The sequence below is a fragment of the Aedes albopictus genome, chromosome 3 (genome assembly GCF_035046485.1).
Source record: "Aedes albopictus strain Foshan chromosome 3, AalbF5, whole genome shotgun sequence".
Lineage (NCBI taxonomy): Eukaryota > Metazoa > Arthropoda > Insecta > Diptera > Culicidae > Aedes > Aedes albopictus.
Window position 1 is genome coordinate 419798541 of NC_085138.1, and position 24240 is coordinate 419822780.

The 24240-nt window shown below is 39.5% G+C and overlaps 1 protein-coding gene across 9 annotated transcripts in view; it reads left to right on the forward strand.

Annotated features, from left to right (window-relative positions):
- LOC109403365 (transmembrane channel-like protein 7) overlaps window positions 1–18444 on the forward strand; it is a 94923-nt gene extending 76479 nt beyond the window's left edge. For all 9 annotated transcript variants that reach the window (XM_029875714.2, XM_029875716.2, XM_029875717.2 and 6 more), the window contains 2 exons: window positions 4722–4822; window positions 4893–18444. In XM_029875714.2, coding sequence (XP_029731574.1) covers window positions 4722–4822; window positions 4893–7481 — 2690 coding nt within the window. In that variant the 3' untranslated portion in view covers window positions 7482–18444. The remainder of the gene's footprint in view (window positions 1–4721; window positions 4823–4892) is intronic.
- Window positions 18445–24240: the final 5796 nt, after the last annotated feature.

The following is a 24240-nucleotide window of genomic DNA, read 5'->3' on the forward strand; positions in this document are numbered from 1 at the left end:
TGGTAAAAAAGAAAGATTTTACAATATTTCCATTTCCCCTAATCATACATTTAAGTCATTATGACCCTGAAAGCCATGCTGCGCAATCACAACAACGTGGTGAGCGTTAGGCAATGCACGAAGAAGGTTATTAATAAATTTGGTCAAGACTTCCAAGCTATTCTAGCTTCCAGCTACTTTTAAAACTTCTAGGTATAAAAATGTAAATCATTCCGTACATTGGACGTGGTGGCGCCTCTGCGCTACACTGCGGACCATGTGCTCTTTGAATGTTATTGAATTGCCTTACATTTGATAACTTTTATAGAAATTTCGGTACTGATTCCTCCATAAATTCCTAGGGCAAGACACTGTGCGAACGAGACCAACTCTGAGGAACTCGGACTTACTTTTTTATCGATGATCGACGAAATTTGTTGAAAGACATCCCCAATTCACGAATCCTTTCAAGCTTTCCCATTTTTTTCGATTGATATTTCCTGCCTGGATTTTTCTAATGATTTCTTCTGGATTTACTCCAAAATTTGGGTAGACAGACAAGAAGTAGACAGCAAATTCAGTTTGTATTCCATAAGAAATACTTCCAAATATGTCGTCAAAAAATCCTTTAAAAAACTTTTTGAGGTTTTATGAACAGGAGATAATTTTTTTTTTTAAACTGTTCCTCCTATGATAATTCCAGATGTTTCTCAAGAAATTGCTCCAAGACTGTTTGTTTCTCCAAGACTTTTTCTAAGGAAATCAAAATAAGCTGCTCCAAGGATTTCAAAGATTTTTTGGATTTTCTTAAGGAGAAACATCAGAGAATACTAACATGGCTGTCTCAATGGCCGACTTGGATCCCTACTCACGTTTACAAGAGCACCAATCTTGAAAATTCATAAACAATTGCGCTCGATTTGAAAAACCTGCCTCTTTTTGCATGTGAGCAAAGGATAATCAAGTGCGGCTGCGTTCGAAGCTCGAATCAAGTACGGCTTCGTTCGTCAGATTTGTGCCTCTAAAGTTTGTATGCAGATTTGCAAAGGAATTTCTTGATGTTTCACCTTAACCCCACGTCTTCACTAGACAGAAATGTCTTGCCATTTTGCTGCCAGAAAGAGAGAGAAAACGTAACAGAAATGATCAACACCGCTCCTTTTCATGCAAACAGTGAGACATGACAAATCTGTCCAGCAAAATGGCAAGACATTTCTGTCTAGTTGAGACGTCGGGTAAGGAAACACTTCATAAACTGTAACAGTATTCTTTAGATATCGCAAGAATAGTTGCCCAGGGATTTCAACAAAAATGTGCATTGAGCTTCTATTTTTCCCCTCCAAGAATTACGAGCTTATCGGAGCATTATACAAAAATCATTTCTGGGCATTTCTCTAAGTATTTCCACTTGAGATTCACCAAATTTTTTTTTTGCCTTAATTTCTCCTAAGATATTATGAAATTTGCAGTAAAATTTAACATGTGTCTAATATAAATATTTTAGGAAAGTTTCACAGTAAAATTTAAAATCTGGATTATAGCATTTAAAATATTAGGTTTAACAGGCTTGAATTCAGCTCAAGAACTGCTATAAAATGATTTCATACATTTGTCCTACCTACGAAAATGGATGTGGTCGCGCCTCTGATTTTTGGTATACCATGTAAAGAGACTCTTGCGATTCGTTGGCTTGCTCTATACAACGGATTCTGCCAACATCATCCACGGAATCCTGTTTGCTGCCATCGATGACTCACGTCAATTAGGTCCTATAATTATCTGGTTTAGAGTTACGTACTTTGCAAACACGACGCACAGTAACAATTGACATTCAGTCGTATTTTAATTGAAACAACTTGTCGAAGTTTACAATGGGGCACGTTCGATGTAGTACTAGATTTTTAGTAATGAGCTGAATTTTAGTATGGTGAGAAGGTCAGTTCTTCGTTTCTGCAATAAAATGGTGCAAAAAGCGAGGGTATTATGATTCCTTGCCTAATTTGATGCTGTTTGAGCAAAACTTTGGATAACTATGTTGTTTATGTTGCAAGAAATGGAGATAACAACAACACTGTTGCCCAAAATTTTGCTCAAGCAGCATCAAATTAGGCAAGGAATCATAATACCCACGCTTTTTGCACCATTTCATTGCAGAAACGGAGATTTGACCTTCTCACCATACTAAAATTCAGCTCATTACTACAATTCTAGTACTTCACCGATCTGTCCTATTTACGGTCAATAGGAGGCAATCAGTGAAGTACTAGATTGACAGTAGTGAGCTGGATTTTTGTATGGTGAGATGATCAATTCTCCATTTCTGCAATGAAATCGTACAAACAGCGTAGGTTATATGATTTATTGACTAATTTGATGCTGTTTGAGCAAAAGTTTGGATAAGTTTGGATAACTGTGTTGCTGAAGTTGCAGGAAAAAATAATACAACAACACAGTTATTCAAACTTTTGCTCAAATAGCATCAAATTAGCCAATAAATCATATAACCTACGCTGTTTGCACCATTTCATTGCAAAAATGGAGAATTGATCATCTCACCATACAAAAATCCAGCTCACTACTTTCAATCTAGTACTTCACTGATTGCCTCCTATTCTACTGAAAGGTATTATAATCAAACAATAAACAAGAAAATGTTTCCTGCACTTATATTTAATAGCATATCGTCAGGCACTTCATATATTGTTCTGTAATACAATTATCTATGGAAAACTAGCACATATCAACCAAGCTCTCCATTAGAAGCCTAATTCTAATTTACATCAGATCTCCAGCCTACCCCAATCCATCACACGGTGTGTGTCGTGGAGATTCGCGCCAAGCATTTATTTCAATTTGCGATTTCTCTACTAACATATGCCTATTCCAGAGACCGCACAATCGAACCTTTATTGGTCGGACAGTTGCCTGACCGACCGATGGTGCTTGAACCTTCCTTCCTTGCAATCAATTAGGCAATTTACTTATTACGGCAACGACAAAGATGTGACCGACCGACGAAGTACCTCGTTTCTAGATCATCTTTGTCGCCGTTTGTTGCTTCCTGATGATCGTCGTCATATGGAATATGTATGGAAATGGTGAATGCGACCGACAAGTATCGTAGCAGTATCTGAATCCGCGCTGCCGTCCAGTCGTGCTTGTTTGATTAGAGCCAGGCATCGCATCGGTCGGTCGCCATCGCGCTTGGATTGGAAGAAATTGTTTCGGATGATTGCTATTATGATATAATGACCTCAATAAATGGAAATGAGGGTAATCTTTTCAATAGAATAAATTTCTTCTTTTGTCTTATACAGTTGACGAGACGACGAGAGACGTGTTAGTGCTTCCGCTTCTCAATTGAACTAAATTTGTTACAAATTATAGTACAGACAAGAAAAGAAAATGTTTAGCTTGAAACGGATGATCGATAACTACGATATCCACCAAACGATAAATCGCTAAATGGAATTCATGAACCTACTACGTGCTACTACCATAGACTGATTTCTACTACCCTTGAATCGACTTTAACCTTCCAGGACGCGCACCATCAAGCAACCGAAGCTGCACCGCGCTCTCGCTGTATACGACGAGCGAGGATTTTTAATAGTGCTGTACTTTTTACAACAGCGTGCGTGCTGAAGGGTTAAGCCGGAAAGTCTAGTCTAGATAGGTCTAGATGTATGATTACTAGTTGATGGACTCTTCACGTCTATCAGCCGCCAGGTGACAGTGTCAACTGGGCGATGGATTTTTAAGAAAATATATCTACGTCTGTTTGTCTGTGGCTTAGGATGCAGACAAAAAGTCAACTTTTCCGGGCCCATCTTGATGAGTTCAACTGCAATACCATCCTTACCAGTTGTTGTTCTTGAGCTATTGAATATCTTTGAATATCATCCTTAATTTCACTCAGTGAGGTTTCCAACATCTTTCGGGCTGACGTAGTTATTTCTTCCGTTGCCTTGATCCTCAGTGCCTACGGTATCTACACCATGCAGGTGTTCGTAAAAGTGCAACTTCCAGCTTTCGAAGACCTCACATTGACCCGTCAAGAGGTCTCCGTCCTTATCCCGACACATTTTGGCTCGCGGCACAAAGCCTTTCCGGGATTTGTGAGCACCCGATAGAACTTGCGAGATTGTAGAGAACGGCTCACCAGCTCCAGTTTCTCGAACTCCGGCTTTTTCCAGGCACCCTGCTGCTTCCGCTTCCATTTGTAACGTTGCACGTTCTGCCGAGTTCCGAAATCTCTCTACACTTCTACTGAACTTCCGTTGTTCTACTTAAATACCTCTCCCTGGTCTGGTCCTGGCTCTGCTCTTTAAGGTGTCCTATGATGATTTTGACGTTGTGGCTTGGGCCACGACTTTGTCATCATCAGTACTTCCCGAATGTGGGCTTTGTACGTTAATTATGCTGAAGTTGAAGAATCGGCCCTTGATCCTCAACCAGCACATTCTTTCGTCGATCGGCTATCAACCGATCACACGACTGCGCATATCGCCAATCACGTTGATGTTGAAAGATGTTCCCAGTTTGTGTTTGTTGCAGCTGCTCTGATAGATGGTATGATTACCTCTAAACGTTCGCACCATAGATTTTTGGCGGGGTTTCTAAATCTGTTTCTACAAGTATTGAAGATGCTTTGGCTGATTTTGTGTTGTAGAAAATCTAAGTTCCTGGTAAAACTTTTAGCAAGATCTTCTAATAATTATTTATTTTCTTTTTCTTTTTAGAAAACCTAATCAATGAGGAACGCACTTGGGAAGAGATCCAGGAGATCAAGTCTATGCCTGTACCGATGGCACAAAAGCGCGAAATGAAAGCACAATTACAGGTACTATTTTGTTACAAGCTTAACATATTTCCTAGAGGGAAATTAAATTTCCTTATTCATAATCTTCCAGAACGCCACCAAACTCCGCCTGCAGGGCTTCGAGCAGATCAAATGGCGCCGGCGGAAAGCGTGGCAGAGCATCCGGGCCAAGTGGAGCGAGTACCGCACCAAGCTAGAACTGTGGCGCATGTCGCTGAAAACCATCGAAGGAAACTTTGGCACCGGCGTCGTAGCGTACTTCCTCTTCCTGCGGTGGTTGATGTTCTTGAACCTGATCGTGTTTGGTCTAGTGTCGGCGTTCATCGTACTGCCGTACGTGGTGCTGCGGGAACCCCAGGATCTTCCCTGCGAGATCCAGGCGGATCCCACGTCGGTCCAGTGTTGCTCGGAGTCGTACGTTAATGCGACTAAGCGGGTGGAGTTCGCCGTGCTGGACGTAATACAGGGCACGGGCTTCATGGAGGGCACCTTGCTATTCTACGGAATGTATACGAACATGATCTACGGATACAGTCCGCTGGAAGATCGCCTAGCGGCACGACCCGCTAGGATGGAGGTGCCTAGTACGACGACTACGACGAGTAGTACGACCGTTAGCAGTAGCAGTAGTAGTAGTTCTAGTACTACAATGTCTAGTACAACTCCGCTAGGAGCGATAGCAGAGATTAAAAATAGTAACTTTAGTAGTCTCAATGGCAGCTATTACGAGGGATTTCTAATGGAAATGGGAGAAGCTATTGACCAAAGTGTGGCGGAAGTAAGCTCCGGTACCGTGCTGTACTACGACTTTCCGCTGGTTTACGTGATAATTACGGCCATCTGCTACGTGGTGGCCCTGATTGCCATGATGAAGGCAGTTGTTCGGCAGTTCAAGGATCGAATTGCCGAGGGCGAAGGACTGTTCTATCAGTACTGTAACTTGGTCTTTGGAGGCTGGGATTTTTGCATTCACAACGAAAAATCCGCTGATATTAAACATAAGGCGCTGTACCACGAGATTCGTTCGTTGCTTCATACGAAGCGTTTCGAAAACGAGCGTATCAATCGCTCTCGAGATTTTATGGTTAAGTTAATTTCTATCCGGTTCGTGATAAATTTGATAGTTTTTGTGATATTAACGATAGCTGTCGTGATTATTTATGTGCTGTTCAATGTGTCGATGTCCAAATTGGATCCCAACTTCCAGAACAACCATCTGATCAACTTCCCGCGAGGGTCTTCGTGGTCGTCGTTCCCATCATTTGGTTACTCTGCCACAATGGCTGTGCCATCCACTAGTGCAACCTCTTCGTACTACATGATCTCGCGGGACGGATCTTCTCCGGCCTCGCCAACGATCCCCGATGAGCTGGAATCGAATCTGACAGCTCGGTTGGAAGTGCTGTTCTACGAGTTCCTTCCTTACATAGCGATCGTGTGCATGAACTTAGTCGTTCCTTTATTCTTCAATTATTTAGTGCAATTTGAAAAATATTCCCCCCTTTTTGTGATCAAAATAACTCTCTTCCGGACGGTCTTTCTCCGGCTTTCGTCGCTCGCCGTCCTGCTGAGTCGGTTTTACTTCCTGGTCAAACCTAAAATCCATCAAACAGTGCTGCCAACCAACGGGACTGATACGATGACCAACTTCACACTGACCATGGACAATGGTTCCGTGACCGATCAGTGCTACGATATGGAACGAGGAACGCCCCAATGCTGGGAAACCTTTGTGGGACAACAGTTCTACAAGTTGTTCATCGTTGACTTTGTGACGCACTTCCTGGTGACGTTCTTTGTCAACTTCCCGCGAGCGATGTTCGCACGACATTCCAACAGTCGAATCGCCAAGTTCATCGGCGAGCAAGAGTTCGAACTGTCCAAGCACGTGCTGGATGTGATCTACTCGCAGACCCTGTGCTGGTTGGGCACCTTTTACACGCCCTTCCTACCGGCGATCGCCGCCCTGCTGTTCTTCCTGATGTTCTACATCAAGAAGTTCGCCTGTCTAGTCAACTCGAATCCTTCGACGATTCTGTACCGAGCTTCCCGTTCGAACTCGCTGTTCATGTCCACCCTGTTGATCTCATTCACCGTGGCCATCATTCCGGTGGTGTACGCGTGGGCCGAAATCGTCCCCTCCCGGTCGTGCGGCCCGTTCCGGGGTCTTCCCACCGTGTGGGACCGTGCCATCAACGCATTCATGAAGATGCCCCAGTTCTGTCAGAACGTCATCTTCTACTTCGGCACTGCCTCGTTCGCCATACCTTGCTTCGTAGTGCTAACGTTCTTCATCTACTACTACTATGCCGTTTCGGCGGCCAACCGGCACATGGTGTCGGTCCTAAAGCACCAGCTTGTGCTAGAAGGCCACGACAAACAATTCCTGCTGAGCAGGTTGAGCCTGTTCATCAAGCAACAGCAGGAATATCAGAAGCGGATAATGCGACAAGCGGCCGAACAGCAACACCATCAAGGCAGCAACAATATTCAGGCGCAGCACAGCAGCAGTCATCCGCAGTCTGCTCCTCCGCCGCCGGTGGCACCGCCAAAACCGCCGCCAAAGCAAGAGGAACAGCAGCCTCCTTTGCCACCGCGGGCCGATCGGGATTCGAAACCGAGCAGTCGCGATAGGGAGCGGGACCACCGGAAGGAAGGGTCCGGCGGGGAAATTAAGTAAGGGGGTGATGGACGGGGGAATTGTGAGGAAGTAAAAGTTTGAGGATCAGTTGAGTTTTGCCATAGCGAGCGAGGGTACGTACGACCATTCTGGACTTTTGTATATTTAATAAGGCATTTTGTAAAAATAACTTTGAAAGTGATTAGAATTCATCAACTAACGATTCGGTACATCTGTTCTGTTGATTCCTTTTCATTTTACAAATCACATCAGCCGACACATTACACGAATGAAATTGCGGCCTAAATCCAACCCCTTGAACTATGGTTTCTCATATGCCTGTGGAATGATAGAGAGCAACTACTATCAATTTCTCCATTTCTCCATTAGTGTTGCCAGCTGATCAAGATCTCCTGATGGGCCAATCGTCAAAGGTGATTAAACGCACCGTGAACCTTAGCCAGAGTCCGCTTTCTCACTGCCCAGATTCCAGCAATGTGAAGTGATCCAAGCTATGAAGATGGTCTATGAGCGTTTGGATAAAGTACTCAAGACTTGACGTTTTCCATTCAGGAAGTGCATTAAATGCTTCATCGGTTTCATTGACCGAACAGCCTCCGGAGAGTTTAGGCTGTCAGTTGAAATGAAGCATTGCTTAGGTGGAAGAGTGTGAATGTTCAATACAGAACAGAACTTTTGAAACGTGAAGGTATTTGAAGCTATAAAAATAGATACCGAAACCAGTCGAATCATCTGTTTTTGAATCATCTGTGAAGAACTACTGTCTTTTACCGCTTGTAACATGCCCGAATTTGCAAAACCTTATGGAAAACACGCGGAACGATAAGATTCTGGTAATCAGGTACCTATGTATTCCGTTGATCAACATTTGCAGTGATTGCAAGATAAACTGCTCCAAAAGTTCCATTAGATATTTCTACTTGGCACTCGATACCTTCAAAACTTTATTAATTAAGACTCATTTGGGCATCTGGAATTTCTGCATTGAAGAATTCATTGGTATGTTTCCACTAGAAATAACTCTTATATTCCGTCACGATTTCCTGTAAGGAATTTCCTTCTGTAATATGTATTCGATATTAATATTCTGCCGAATTTACTGATTCGTTTTACACAAATTGTACTTGGTTATCTACGAACTTGAAAAAAAAAACAACTCGAATATTCCATCTGGGGATTCTACCATGAATTCATTCTGAAGTTCCTTCAGAGCAGGGGTTTTCAGATCATGTACATCGGTGCACTTGATGCATGCGAAGCCTTGATAAGGGCAAAAATTCTGCTTTCAGTTCCAAATCCATTACCATTTGGATGAAAAATTCAAAGAAGTTCCACGATTAAAATATTAGATGGTGTTCTAGGGTACCAAGAAAATATTTACATGAGTCATGCCTGATTTAAAAAGCAATCCTGTTGGAACCCTACCAGGCATTCACGAATAATGATGGACCCAAACTCTGGATGGAAATAAAATATTTTTTCTCTCAAGAATTTGTCATGGATATCCGTAACACTAAACATACTCCAAAAATTCAATTCGCTTTATTATAGAGACTTTCAGCCTTGGGCTGGGCTGGTTCATCTCTTTTACTACAAAGAATGCATTTTCAAGAACATCACTAAAAACCTCAAAAACAATTCAGCTAGCACTCCTGCGGTTTGATGTAGGACCTGGGCAGGAATATCAATGATCGCGATATCAGTTTACCAGGAATTCTACTGAAAACGATTTATAATTTCAAAACAATCTTGTCAGAAATGTGGCAGAAATTTCACTATAAATCGGCTCAGCATCTTACACAGCATTCCGGAGGATTTTGCCCAAAAACTACCAGAAATATTTATGCTCATTCTACGAGTGGATGATGTGAAGCAGCTCGACTCGAATGAAGTTACTCTCCATTTGATTTACATGGCGAATCACCTGATTCGAGTCGAGATTTGTCACCTCGACATTCGGATCGAGCTGCGTCAAGTCACTCCATTCGTAGGATGAGCACAATTTTCAGTACAGCGGCCGTTCGCTCGTTGCAACATGTTTACATTGCAACGAGCGAATGCCATTCGCTAATTGCAACGTCAATTTGACACTAAAGTGCATCGAAATGCACTGCCAGCATGACTGACAGCACAAATTTGACATTTGATTGCTTTTTAATTGCAAAAACATGTCAAATTTTGCTATTAGCGGACTTGCAACTAAAAAGCGTTGCAACGAGCGGGTTTGCAACGAGCGAACGGCCGCTGTACAAAAAATCTTTGTCGGACAACTATGGCACTCGTACTAAGCTCCAAAAAGTAATGGACACAAAATACTAGTCAGTGTCATGAGTGCATCTGTGCGGGTGAAATATGTCAAGGACGAGTGAATGCACCTGGAAGTTATTGCAAAAATACGTCAGATTTTTTTTTAAATATTTGAAATTGCATTCCTTGACAATAATGACCAGGTTTACTGCGTAACAATTTCCCAAAATGTGCGCCGCGAGCCAAACGTCTGGTTTGAGATATTCTTACAGCAAGTTTTGTCTGGCATTTATCCGAGTACAGCGGCCGTTTGCTCGTTGCAACATGTTTACATTGCAACGAGCGAATGCCATTCGCTAATTGCAACGTCATTTTGACACTAAAGTGCATCGAAATGCACTGCCAGCATTACTGACAGCACAAATGTGACACTTGATTGCTTTTTAGTTGCAACAGCTTGTCAGATTTTGCAATTAGCGAACTTGTAACTAAAAAGCGTTGCAACTAACGGGTTTGCAACGAGCGAACGGCCGCTGTATTCTTTTTGAGAATTATTACAGGAAATTGATGCAAGGATTTCTACAGACAATCGAAAAGGAATTCAAGAAGGGTTTCCAAATTGAGTTCTTGGAGGATATCCAGAAAACCCGAGAGATTCCAACTCAGAACTCCTAGAGGATTTCTAATTAATTGCGGTTGACCACAGCAACCATTGGCTTGAGCAGAGGGTCACAGAAGATTACCCTTCCCAGTGGCTAACGAGAGTCAGTATTTACCGTCAATCTCCAGGGTCGGCACGCTTATTCTTTCTATTTCGCGAATTCAGGAAAACACTTGAGCTGCTTTTTTAACACTCCTGTTTATTTGTCTAACCGCAGTGCACATTATCTCTATCTTTCCCTAGATATCCACCTTCTTCCCTCTATTTCACCCACATTCTTAAGGCTTAATCTGACCTTCTTTCTACGAGGCCCCTTTCTCCTGCTGCCAGCCTCTATTGTTCTACGCTCCAGCTCCTCTTGGTCCACGGTTCAAATGCGACCTTTGCCGCCTAAATGAACCGGGAATTCCTCGGCTTCCGGAGAATGAGCCTCCTTTAGGGTTTCGGCCGGGTGTAGCGGAGGGCCGGAACATCACCGGATGTCGGCTCAACGAACAGCGAGAACATTCAATTTTGCTGTTGGAGAATACTTGAACAAATGGCCGTTTATTTGGTCAGTTAAGGATCTCCAAGATCCTAATGGCCTTCTTTCGCGACCACCATCTACGTCCAAGTTTCAGACAAAGCAGAGTCATCTGGAGGCTAATGTTGAAGGATGATGGTAGCTGCTATTTATGATTGCGTCCTTCTCGGGTGACCAGATACGCACAGCGGAAACACACAATACAAACACTTTCCTGAATTATACTTAACAAACTAACAGATACTATTCTACGTCGCGAAAAACTCTCACAAACCTGCTGAGGGGGTACGAACCGTTACAGATTTCCAGAAAAAAAATTAATATTCCCATTAGGAACTCCAGGAGGAACTCCTAGAGTATTCTAAGAAAGGGCTCTTGGAACATTTCCGAAAGGAACTTCTAGAGGATTCTTGCACGATCTCCTGGAAAATTTTCAATGAAAAAAAAACTTCAGGGGAGCACCCATAAGGAAACCTTGGAGTTAAAAAAAAAAACTCTTGGGGTAAACCAAGTAGGAAATCTTGGAGAAATTTCACAGAGCATTCAGGAGTGAATTCACAAGCAGTTTTTTGGACGAATACTTGGAGGACTCCTAGAAAAAAGTCCTGAAACATTCCAAAAAGGAACGTCTACTGCAATCTCAAAATAAACTTTTTCTGGAATCATAGAGAGAACTCCTGGAGAAGTTTCAGAAGGAACTCGTGGAGAAATACCTGGCTGCATACTACAGTGGCAGCATTGCAGAAGCAACTCTTTGAAGAATCGTAGAATCTTCCATGTAAAATCCAAGCAAAACTTTCGCAGAAATCCCAGGAAAAACTCATTGGAAAACCCCCAGAAGGAATTCCTGGAGAAATCCCCGAAGGATTTTCTGGAGAAATTTCAGAATAAAATCTTAGTAGTAGTGCAAACTTATGAAGAAAATTCGCTGGAGAATTTCTGGAATTTCAGAGGAAACATTTTGATGATTTTCAGAGGATTTTCAAGAAGATCTATTAGGTAAAACTCAGAAAGAATTCTTCAAATAATTCTAGTTCTTGGTGTAACTCATGAAGGAATTCCCGGAGAAACTTTAAGAAGAATTTAACTTCTGGGATATTTCCAAAATAAACTTCTGAATAAATTTCAGAAAGAACTCCTGGAGAAATCCCACGGATCAGGAAGACTTCATTTCATGCTTCAACTTGTCGTTGAGTTCAAAGATATAATCAATCGGAATCGTACGAGATTGCATGGAGGAATCCCAGAAACATATTTGGAGAAATCCCAGAAGGAATCTCTAGGAGAAACCTAAAAATAGTTCTTTAGAATTTCAAAAGATTACTTAAAAAATGTAAATAGATTTTCCAAAAGTATCCAAGAAGAAGCTCGTGTAAAGGTATCCGTGAAAGAATACCTGGAGGAATCTCAGAAGAAGCACATGTGGAGAAGCCTGGCGGAGCTTCTAATGAATTGTGTTCTATAAAAAAAAGTAATGGAAATCTTAAAGGAATTCCAGGAAAATCGCCGAAGGAACTCTTGATCTTTTGTGGAGGAGCTCTTGGAAGGATTCCCAGAAGATCTGCTGTGGAAACTCTATAAGAAACTTTATCCCTCTAATACCCAAAATTTTGATTTTGATCTAAATATCATTTTTCGTCGTCTAAAATCGATTTAAACATGTTTTGAAAGATGATTCTTTTTAATTCTCGATTTCGTCAATTTCAGTTTTTGATTTTTCTAATTTTTATTTTTGAACATCCCCACACTTTTATATTTTTCCTGGAAGCCAATTGGGGAAACGGATTTTTTGAGATGAAAACATTTTGAGATTTTATGATTATTGTTGAAATATTATTATTTTAAATTTTTTTCACAGAAATTTTTATTTTCCGTGTAATTTTAAGGAAAATAATTTTAGAGTGTATTCGATTCCCTTAAACTATCAAACAAGGATAGAATGATTTGGGAAAAATTTAAAATATGTCAATTGTAGCGATTTAATACGAAATAAACAATGACTTCTAAAAGGTGACTAAAACATCAATTTTCCAATGATTTTTTACAAATGTAAATACGCTTCAAAATACACCAAAAACAATTTTGAGATATACAGAATAGTCCTAAATATCAGCCAAAAATATAAAAAGTTTGATTTTCCACGAAACAAAAATTACAAAAATGCTCAAACTATACCCCGTCTAAAGGCGGGATTGGGTATTAGAGGGTTATAGGAAATGCCAAATTATCATCTAAACAAAATGCCAAAAATTATTGAATAAAAAGTTATCAAAAGAAAACTTTTTTTGGTCACTCTATTTTTTAAGTGCTATTTTAATTAAATGCTTCTTAACTTTGTAGAACATGCCATTGCTCTATATGGAAACAATGAAAAGTTGACATTGCACAGTCGTCCACGGACCGGATTTACGAGGAAAGATGCATTCAGCGCCTTCAAATGAGTTCAATTTGTTTGAAAATATGGACCACCCTTATTTTCATGTACATTGGAAAGAGGGCCTCATTTTTAGGAACAACTTTGTAGAAGACCATATTTGTCTAAAAAATCAAAATGAAGGAATATGAAGAAACTTTTCCGAAGACAGCATATAGTTAAAAATAATCATTTGGGCGTTATTTTTTCCAGTTAAATATGGCCCATGGACCGTTGTGCAATGATTCCTTTGAAAGTTCAGTGATGCATCATGTTATCTTAAGTAACTCCGATTCCTGGTGAAACTACTTCACCAACAATTTCAAAGAGACGCCGGGGTTATTTTCAGAAGAAACTCCTAAAGAAATTTCTGAAGGAACTCCTGGAGAAATCTCACGGATCTGGAAGACTTTAGATTAACATCTCATCGGATACCAAGAAATGATTAAACTCAGGATCGTACGAGATAACCTAGAGAAATCCCAGAAGCATTCCTAGAAAAATCTCGGAAAAACCACTTGGGGAAAATTAGTTCTTTAGAAATGCCAAGATTATATGGAAAATGTCATGAGATTTCCGAAAAGTACCCCACTAGAAACTCATAGAGAAATTCGTGAAAGAACTCCTGGAGGATTTTCAGAAGAAGCTTATGTAAGAAATCCTGGCTGAGCTTCTGATGGAAATCCAAAAGGAACTCCAGGAGAATCGCCAGAGGAACTCTCGATGGATTTGGTGGAGAAATTCCGGAAAGGATTCCCAAAGCTCCAGAAGAAACTTATAGGAAATTCCAAATGATTATCTCAAGTAAATTGAAGTAATTAGCTGGCTGGATACCTAAAAAATATTCAAGTTCAAAGAGAGTTAACATCGTACAAGATACCTACACTAGAGAAATTTCATGAATATGCTTGGAGAGATGTCAGAAAGAAGCCCTCAAGAAAAGAAGAAATTCCTGGAGGAATATCGGAAGAAGCTCTTTGAGCAATTTGCAGTGGAACTCCTGAGGAAATTCCCGTAGAAACCACCGTAGAAATTAAAGAAGAAACATGTGGATGAATTCCAAAAAGAACCATTGCGTGAATCTCAAATGGAACTCGTTGAGGAATTGAAAAAATTTTAAATTTATTTTACGAGATATCCAAGCAGAATAGTACAAGATAGCCTAGAGAAATTCCAGAATAGTTCGACTAGGATATTTCATTAGGACCTAACTGACATTATCTAAAGATTTTTTGATTGAAAGCCACAGGGGGCGGCTATTCCTTGCTATAGAAAAAAAAGAAGAATTATGATTCAGTTAGTTTTGTTCAAGTTATTAAGGACAAACTTCTTGAAATCCCGCTTCAACAGTGCATCAAAACTTCAGAAGCACAAATCTCGAGAAGTAATAAGCTTAAAATAAGAAGATCAGGTGTGCTGGTTTCGTTTCCGAAGAGATTTGTGCCCTCGAAATCGTGAGTAGGTGCCAAAGTCGGCCATTGTGACAGCCATTTTGGGATTTTAACAAGTCTGTCCTTAACGAAAGAGAGAATCGACGAAGCGAAAAAAAATCAATCAAGCCAATTAGGCCCTAACGGAAGGAATTCCAGAGGGTACCTATTCTAATTGAAATTCCTTCAAAAGGATTTCTTTATAAATTCCAAGAGATAATCAAACGACATCCTACAAGATATATTCCCATGAACAGTTTTGGAGGAATCCTAGGAGGAACCCTTGAGTAAACCCAAAATAATTTTTGGACCAATTCTTAAACATTAACATCTCATGATATTTGTGCTCATTCTACGAATGGAGTAACGTGACAAAAAGTCGGAGTCGTATATCGAGGTGAGAAACCTCGACTCGAATGAAGTGACTCGCCGTGTGAATCAAATGGAGAGTCACAGAGTCAGTCGAGATTTCTCAATTCGATATACGACTTCAACTTTCGTCACGTCGCCCCATTCGCAGAATGAGCACAATTTTCCTAAAGAAGAATCCCATGATATTTTCTGAAGGCATCTCAGACGAAACTCTTACAGAAATCATTGAAAAAACTTCTGGTAGAACTTCAGGAGAACTCCAAGGAGAATACCAGTAAATAGTTTATGCAGTGTCTTTGAGTTGACGTTCTGGAGGAATCCCTGGACAAAACTAAGAAATAGATTCCTGAATTGACGAGCTATTTTGACACTTGTTTATTTTCACTAGGGTATCCCAATTGCCTAGTGAATAAAGCATTGGATCGCCAATCCGGAGACAGCGAATTTGATTTTCATTCCAGTCGGGACATTTTCTCGACTTTCTGGGTTAAGTGTATCTTTGGGCGTGCCACTTAAATTATACAAATTCATGCAATAACAGGTTAAGTCTTTACTCTAATCTGGAAGCTGTGGAAGTGCTGTCAGATGCAGATCACTAAGTTGAAGAATAGTAGACCTAGTTCCAACGGGAACCCAGAGACAAAAGTAAGAAATTTCCGGTGGATCTACTGAGTGTTCCTGTAAATATCATTGATACAATTTTTATTTAAATTTAAGAAGGGATTGGAGGGAAGGGAATTCAGTAATACATTCTATCGAAAGAATGCCTTTCAATGGCCGACCTTTTTGAAAAGGTTCTGGAAGAATTTTCAGAAAATTTTCTGGTGAAATTCTTACAAGCTTTAGGACAGTTCTTGGGTGTTTGTTAAAGTGCCTCTTCCACCTTTCTGTTACCAGAAGCCCGTCTCTCGAGATGGTTCTGCATCTCGCTTGTAACACTAGTTTACAGCATTTTTGAACTCGGTAAGCTGATGATCGTTTTTGGTGTAGAATCATGCCCTGAGTTCGAAAACGCGAAGGAAAAAAATTACAGTAGAGCGGAAATTTTTTCGTCTTTCCATATAAGGTTGATGATTTGAAATCGATTTTTGTTCTATTTTTAAGCAAAGTCGCTCACTTCAAACATCTTATTCTCCGTAATCAATGCTCCGATTGAGCTGAAATTTTTACTGTAACTCGCCTACATATGATATGTCAAATAAACGTCGAGAAAGAATTTTTCAGTTGTTTTTTTCTTATTGAAAAAAATACATTTCTTCAACATTTTTTGGGAATTTCGCTAAAATTTAAGAAGATCGTCCCTAAAACTCGCCAATATCTTGAATTTCATCAATCTGATGCAAATCCTGTATTCAGATGATCGAATGGTATTGTATTCAGCTTTTAATTTATGGAAAAAGATTTAAAAATGGTTGAACAAAACGCAATATATTTGAATTTTAGTAAATTATATATTTTGAAAACTTTCAAAACTTTGAGCTAAAACTCAAAAACTGTTCTACTTAAAATTTTTTGAAGCACGATTTCGAAATCAGTGCTAAATTGTGCTTCAAAAATTTTGGTCGTTGACAGAAGTTCACGACTTTCGTTTTATTTTGTAAACTTGTGTAATCGAAGTATTGAACGTGATCCCCCAAAGTAAGAAAAAATAATATCCTCAGCAGCCTTGGAAGCTCTCCCATTTTCAAAAACCCGAAATCCATTGAGAATAGACTGTTTTCCAATCGAATGAGATTATAGAGTCGCACAGTTTCTTCATTGTAAACTTCATATAAAGCAAAAATGTAAATAAATATCACACAACAAAGAAGATTCTGCGCTGAGTTTTAGGAGAAAAAAAAGAAAAGAAGCAGAAACCAAACCGCAAAGCAAAAATCGTGATATCATATTCCACCTTTCTACGGTAGAGTGTGTAAATTAAACACATGTGTGTAGGTATTGTATATTTATTAATAGTATCAATATTGACTCGGTTAGCAAATTCGATCGATCGAAATCCGCCACTAGCATTCGTCGGTGTGAGGCGCCGAAACGATTATTTATTTGAATATCAAATTAGACCCCGTGTATGGTCGCACTTAAAAAGTGCGCGCTGCGATCTCCTCTGGTAAGACCCAAACACGGGGCGAGGTAGGAAATTTAGATATAAAAACCAAATGAAGTCATTTTTTTAATCGAAACAGAAGGAAGGCAGACGAGGATATTGTGTGCTCGTGGCATGCGAATCTTCGAGTATAGTAGTTCAATTATCACCTATACAAACAATATCTTTGCATATTATTTCTCTGTGTGCTTGAAACTATTCTAGACAAACGATAATCGTAAAATAGTTAAATCAATTCGTTTTTAACCAACAACAACAAAAAACCAGTCAAGACACAATAAGGACACAGGAAAGAGACTGCCATTTTGAGCTAGTTTGTATAGTGGAATAATTTTGTGAAGTAGTGAAAAATTTGCAACACAAAAACGCAGACTAAGATCATGTACATAGAGAAACTCATATGAACAAATACTACTCAATCAACAAAACACTATCCGTCAGTAAAGTAAACGATCATCACAAAACTATTCGTTGTATGAAACCGTAAGACATAACCGCAGTTCGCAGAACGACAAAGCATACGTATATACATATAAAGTAGAAATCATACCCTCTCATACCCACAAATCTACGAAACAAAGGGCGTTTTTCTAGTGTTTGTATCATATACATTACACTCGATCTTCACCATTATCTAGTGATATAAATCCTGTGCGCGCTGGAGAAAGCGCAGAACACCCGAACAACCGTACTAAATGTATCATATTTTTACTGTGTTGCAATATTTCCTTCTGGGAAACAATCGCAGACAAAACAATGCAGCATTGTATACTGCTTCAAGCCGTCGTCGTCAGCCCAATTCCAATCAATCCATTACCTTGTTTCGCGAAGCTTGTCACTGTGCTTCGTCGATAATCATGGCGTACCGACCGAAGCGATTTCCTCATTCCAATTTAAGTTCAACCAACAAATACAACAAATGCCATATGCAACAGATTATTCTCCTCAAATCGTAAATTAGAAAAGACTGGTATTGCACCTTCATCTGCCGCACATTAGTGTATACTAGAAAAAGTAACCTTATACAGATACAACCATGGATCCCAAACCGACGCGATACGCGATGATGATCGACGACGAGAAAGGTATAGCGTGGCATGGCTTCGTGCTAAGGTTATTGTATTTCGCTGTTTTGTAATAAAACTTATCCGATATATTATTGCCTGTACCGTATTCCGGGAACTTCCGGAATGGAGGAAGTACAGCAAGAATAAACATCATTTGTATGAAATAAATAAACATTGAAATAAAAGTTGGTATATTTTGTGATCCGAATTCAACATTGAAAATAGCAATAATAGAGGAATGATTCGCTGATATGCTAAGACAACGTTTTTAAAAGCATTGGAAGATCTTCCGGAGAAATTAAATAGAGGATTTCTCCGGAGAATCTGTAAAGAATGAAATTTATGAAGAATTTCAGTTCAGTTGAACATAAATTGAAAACTTTTTGGGAATAAAAATGTCTGCACAGTTCATGGGCGTAGTCAGAGGGGGGCGACATAATTTTTCTTCTAGTTAAAGCCAACTCAAGATTATCAGAGTTCAAGATAATAATTCGCAAGAAATAAACTATTTTATTCTAGCTTTTATTGCTTCAGGATTTATTTTATAATTTTTTTTTTCTCGAAAATCACAAGAAATGCTTCAGGAATTCCTCTCACGATTCATTTCATTCAGCAATATCTACAAACACTTCTGTAAGGATGTATCGACAAATTCCTTCTGGAATTTTCCGATAGATTCGTTCAGTGATTCCTTCGAAAATTAATTTAGACATTCCTCCGGGAATTCTCATGGGATATCTTTAGAGGTCCCTTCAGTGATTGTTTCGGTGCTTTCTTCGACGATTCCTTCAGGAATTGCTTCAAGGATTCCCATACAAATTTGACTAGAGATTCTTTTAGATATTTCCACATGTATTCTTTCAGAGATTTCTTCAGGAATTTCTCCATGTATTCCTTAAAAAAATCTGCTATAGATTGCTCCTTAAGTTGAATCTGGAATTATTCAAAGTATTTCTGTTGGAATTTCTTTAAGGAATTCTTTCTGAAAATTTTACTAGACATTATTCAAAAAATAATAAACGAATTCCTTAAATTTTGGACTTAGAATCCTTTATGAGTCCATCCAAGGATTCTTTGTCCAGAAATTACTGTAGACATGGATTCTTTCAGACTTTTTCTAGGGATTCCTACAGAAATTTATGCAGGAGTTCGTTAAAAAAAAGCTCTCCTGAGATGTCCCAAGAAATTCCTCATGGGATTGTTTCCGGGATTTCTCAGAGGGGTTTCTTCACAAAATTCCTCCAGGTATTCCTTCTGTGATACTTTCAGGAATGACTCCAGAAGTTATTTAAAAAATCCTCTAAGGATTCCTTCAGGAACTTGAGATTTTCTCCTTCTTGGGATTTCTTCAGGAATTCCTCCGGTAATTCTTTCAAAAACTCCCCCAAGAATTAATCCAAGACTTTCTCTAGGAATTGTTTAAGGATTACATTAGGAATTCCTATTGGGATTGCTTCCCGGATTCTTACTGAGGTTTCCCCAGAGATTCCTTCAGACTGCTACAGGGATTCCTCCAGATGTTCCTCCACGAACTCGTTTTAGATTCTTTCAGGATTTCCCCAGAAATTCCTCCAGGGATTTCGTCAGCAATTCTTCCTAGGAATTCTTCGTCTAGAGATTCCTCCAGGAATCCACCAAGGGAATCCTCCAGAGATTCCTTCTGCAGTTATTTCTCTGGGAATTCCTGTAGGGATTCCTTAAAGATTTTTTCAGAAATTTCTGCAGGGATTCCTACAGAAATTTCTCTAGAGTTTTCTTCTAGGAATTCCAATAGACATCCCTCCAGGAGATCTTCTAGAGATTCCTCCAGGGATTCCTACAGTCATTCTTTATGCAATTCCTCCTGAAATATCTCCAAAAATTTCTCCAGGGATTCCTCCAAGAATTCCTCCAGAAATTCCTTCAGGAATTTCTCCAGGAATTCCTTCAGGTATTCCTTCTGTAATACTTACAGGAACAACTCCAGAGGTTATTTAAAATAATCCTCCATGGATTCCTTCAGAAACTCTTCTTGGGATTTCTCCAGGAATTCCTCCAGTAATTCTTTCAAAAACTCCTCCAAGAATTAATCCAAGACTTTCTCCAGGAATTGTTTAGGGATTACATTAGGAATTCCTATTGGGATTGCTTCCCGGATTCCTCCTGAGGTTTCCCCAGAGATTTTTTCAAGGACTGCTACAGGGATTCCTCCACGAACTCGTTTTAAGATTCCTTCAGGATTTCCCCAAGAATTCTTTCTGCGATTTCTTCAGTACTTCCTCCTGGGATTTCTTCCGAAATTCTTCCTAGAGATTCTTCGTCTAGGGATTCCTCCAGGAATTCATCAAGGGAATCCTCCAGAGATTCCTTCGGCAGTTATTTCTCTGGGAATTCCTGCAGGGAAGATTCTTTCAGAAATTTTTGCAGGGATTCCTACAGAAATTCCTCTACAGTTTTCTTCTAGGAATTCCAAAAGAGATTCTTTCAGGAGATTTTCTAGAGATTCCTCCAGAAATTCCCAGTCATTCTTCATGGAATTCCTCCTGAAATATATCCTGGAATTTCTCCAGGGATTCCTCGAAGAATTCCTCCAGGGATTCCTCCAGGAATTTGTCTAGGCATTTCTCCAGGATTCCATCCAAGAATTATTCCATGGACTCCTCCAGGTATTCCTACAGGAATTACCTCAGAAATTTCTACACGAATTCCTCCAGGAACCCTTACAGGAATTCCTCCTGGAACCTCTCCAGGGATTCCTTCAGAATTTTTTCCAGGAATTCCACCAGGAATTTTTCCAGAGATTTCTGAAGATATTTATCAAGAAATTTCTTCTCCAAGAATTCCTCCAGGGATTGATCTAGGGATTCCCATTAGGATTTCGCCAGCAATTCTTCCAGGGACTCCTCTAAAGTTGCCTCTAAACATTCCTACAAAATTGCTTCAGGGATTCCTCCAGCAATGCCTCCAGAAATTTACCTAGAAATTATTCTAGGAATTTATCCAGCAATTCCTACAGGGTTCCTCCTAAGATTCCTACAGGAATTGCTCTAGGGGTTCTTTTAGAAACATCTCCATGAATTTCTCCAGGGTTTCCCCAAGGATTCCTCCAGGAATTCCTCCAGAAATTACTCCAAGAATTCCTCCAGAAATCCCTCTAAAAATTCCTCCAGGAATTTCTTTAGCAATTTCTTCCGAAATTTCTCCTGGGATTCCTTGCAGAACTCTTATAGGAATTCCTCCCAGAATTCCTCCTGAAATTAATCCAGGGATTCCTCTAGGAATTTCACCAGGAATGCATCCAGGAATTTTGACGAGGACTCCTCCAGGTATTCCTTTAGAAATTCTTCCGGGAATTCTTTCAGGAATTGTAGCAGGAATTTCGCCAGGTATTTGTCCAGAAGTTCTTCCAGGCATTCCTCCAGGATTGCCTCCAGGAATTACTTCAGGGATTCTTCAGGCATTCCTCCAAAATTGATTCAGAGACTCCTCCAGAAATTACTTCAGGAATTCACCTAGAAATTCTTCCAGGATTCTATCCAGCAATTCCTCCAGGGTTCCTCCAGAGATTCCTACAGGAATTGCTCCAGGGGTTCTTCCAGGAACATCTCCACGAATTTCTCCAAGGTTTCCTTCAGGATTTCCCCTCAAGGATTCCTCCAAGAATTCCTCCAGAAATTACTCCAAGAATTCCACCAGAAATCCCTCTAAAAATTCCTCCAGGAATTTCTTTAGCAATTTCTTCCGAAATTTCTCCTGAGATTCCTTGCAGAACTCTTATAGGAATTTCTCCCAGAATTCCTCCTAAAATTAATCCAGGGATTCCTCCAGGAATTTCACCAGGAATGCATCCAGGAATTTTGACAAGGATTCCTCCAGGTATTCCTTCAGAAATTCTTCCGGGAATTCTTTCAGGAATTGTACCAGGAATTTTGACAGGCATTTCGCAAGGTATTTTTTCAGAAGTTCTTTCAGGCATTCCTCCAGAGATTCCTCCAGCAAGTACTTCGAGGATTCCTCCATCATATGCTCCGGGGATTTCTTAAACAACTCCAGAAATCCCTCTAGAAATTCCTCTAGGAATTCTTCGAGAAATTCCTTACGAGATTTCTTCCAAAATTTCTTCAGGGCTTCCTCTCAAAGTTCCTCTAGGGATTCCTCAAGGAATGCCTCCACTTCAGGAGTTCTTCCTGGAATTGCTCCAAAAATTTATCCAGGGATTCTTTCAGGAATTCCACCAGGTATACTTTCATAAATTCCTCCAGGAATTCCTCCAGGGTTTTCTCTAGGCATTTCTGCAGGAATTCCTACAAGGATTTCTCCAGGAAGTCCTCCAGAAGTTAATCCAGAAATTTGTCCAGGAATTTTTTCAGCGATTGCTTCGGGAATACTTGGAGGGATGGATTCAAAAAGTCCTCTAATGATTCCTCCAGAAATTCCTCTAATGATTCCATCAGAAATTTCAGAAATTCTTCCATTATCTTTTCCAAAAATGCACCCAAGAATTTCTCCAGGATTACCTGAAGATTTTTCTGAATTACTTCAAGGATTTCTAGATGCCTTCCACCAGCGATTTGTATTGGAATTCTTCAAGATAATGTTATCCAGGAATTCTTTCACTATTATCACCCAAAAATATTTTAGGAGTTCATTCATTTTTTTGTTCAGGAATCTATCCATGAATTTCTTCACGAATACTCTCTACAGTTCCTGCAGAGGAATGCGTTCTGAAATTCGTCCGGGGATTCTTTTTGGTATATACAGGGGATGGCCAAAATGTTTGGGATAGGTAACTTTTTTTCTCTCACAAAAAAGTTTAACAAGCTATAACTTTTCATAGAGTGCATCAAAAAATCTCAAATTTTGACTGTTTGTCAACCTATTATGTGTGCATCATTGGTACAAATTTGGGCTCGATTGATTACTATTTCGCAAAGTTAGAACCGTTCGCGTTAAACACTATTTTTCAAACAACTCATTTTTGAGCTGTCATATTTTGGAAACCAGTGAACCGATTTGAATGAAATTTTGAACGAACACAAACAATATGTAGATGCTTCATAAACTATTAAAACATATGTACTTTTCAAACGTTGAAAAAAGTTATCATGGATTGACACTTTTTGGATTTTTCTTGAAAATATGAAATTTTTTTACATCAATGTCAATAAATTTTAGTGTTGATATCCAAAGATTTTCCACTTCTGTTCTCAAGTTATCTCCAATCGGATATATTAGAGCCTATTTAGATTGAAGGAAGAACACATTTAGTAATTTTTGTGTGGTATTGTAAATTTGACTTATTTCCCTATATATAGGTAAAAATTTCAATCCGGTATAACTTAATTCGCCGTGAGAAAATATGTCATTTTATAACGTCGTATTAAGTATCAATATATTGTTAATAAACGTTAAAAAATTCATTCAATTCGGTTCACTGGATTCCGAGATATGACAGTTCAAAAATTAGTTGTCTAAATAATAGTGTTTTACCCGAACGGTTCTAACTTCGCGAAAAATAAATCAATCGAGCCCAAATTTGTACCAATGATGCACATATAATAAGTTGACAAACAGTCAAAATTTGAGTTTTTTTGATGCACTCTATGAAAAGTTACAGCATGTTGAATTTTTTTGTGGGAGAAAAAAAGTTGCCTATCCTAAACATTGTGGCCATTCCCTGTATATCCTGATCTGCTTTTCTCTAAGAATGTTTTGAGAGTGATTCTCTGAAAAGTCCTTCAGAAATTCTTCGAAAAGTTTGTCAAGAGACTACTCCAGAAATTCACTCGTGAGGGTTTCTTCCAAGGATTGTTTTAGGACTTATCCTAGGATTTCTTTAACCCTTTAACGCTCATGGTGTCTGTAGAGCACCATCACTTTTTCGCGAATCCGACCTAAACCAGTTCACTTCAATATATTAGTAAAGCATTTGGGAAAAGTTTTTTTTTACAATTTCGTTAATTTAAAGTGATTCCTAACAACTTTTGTTCGAGCACTTTTTA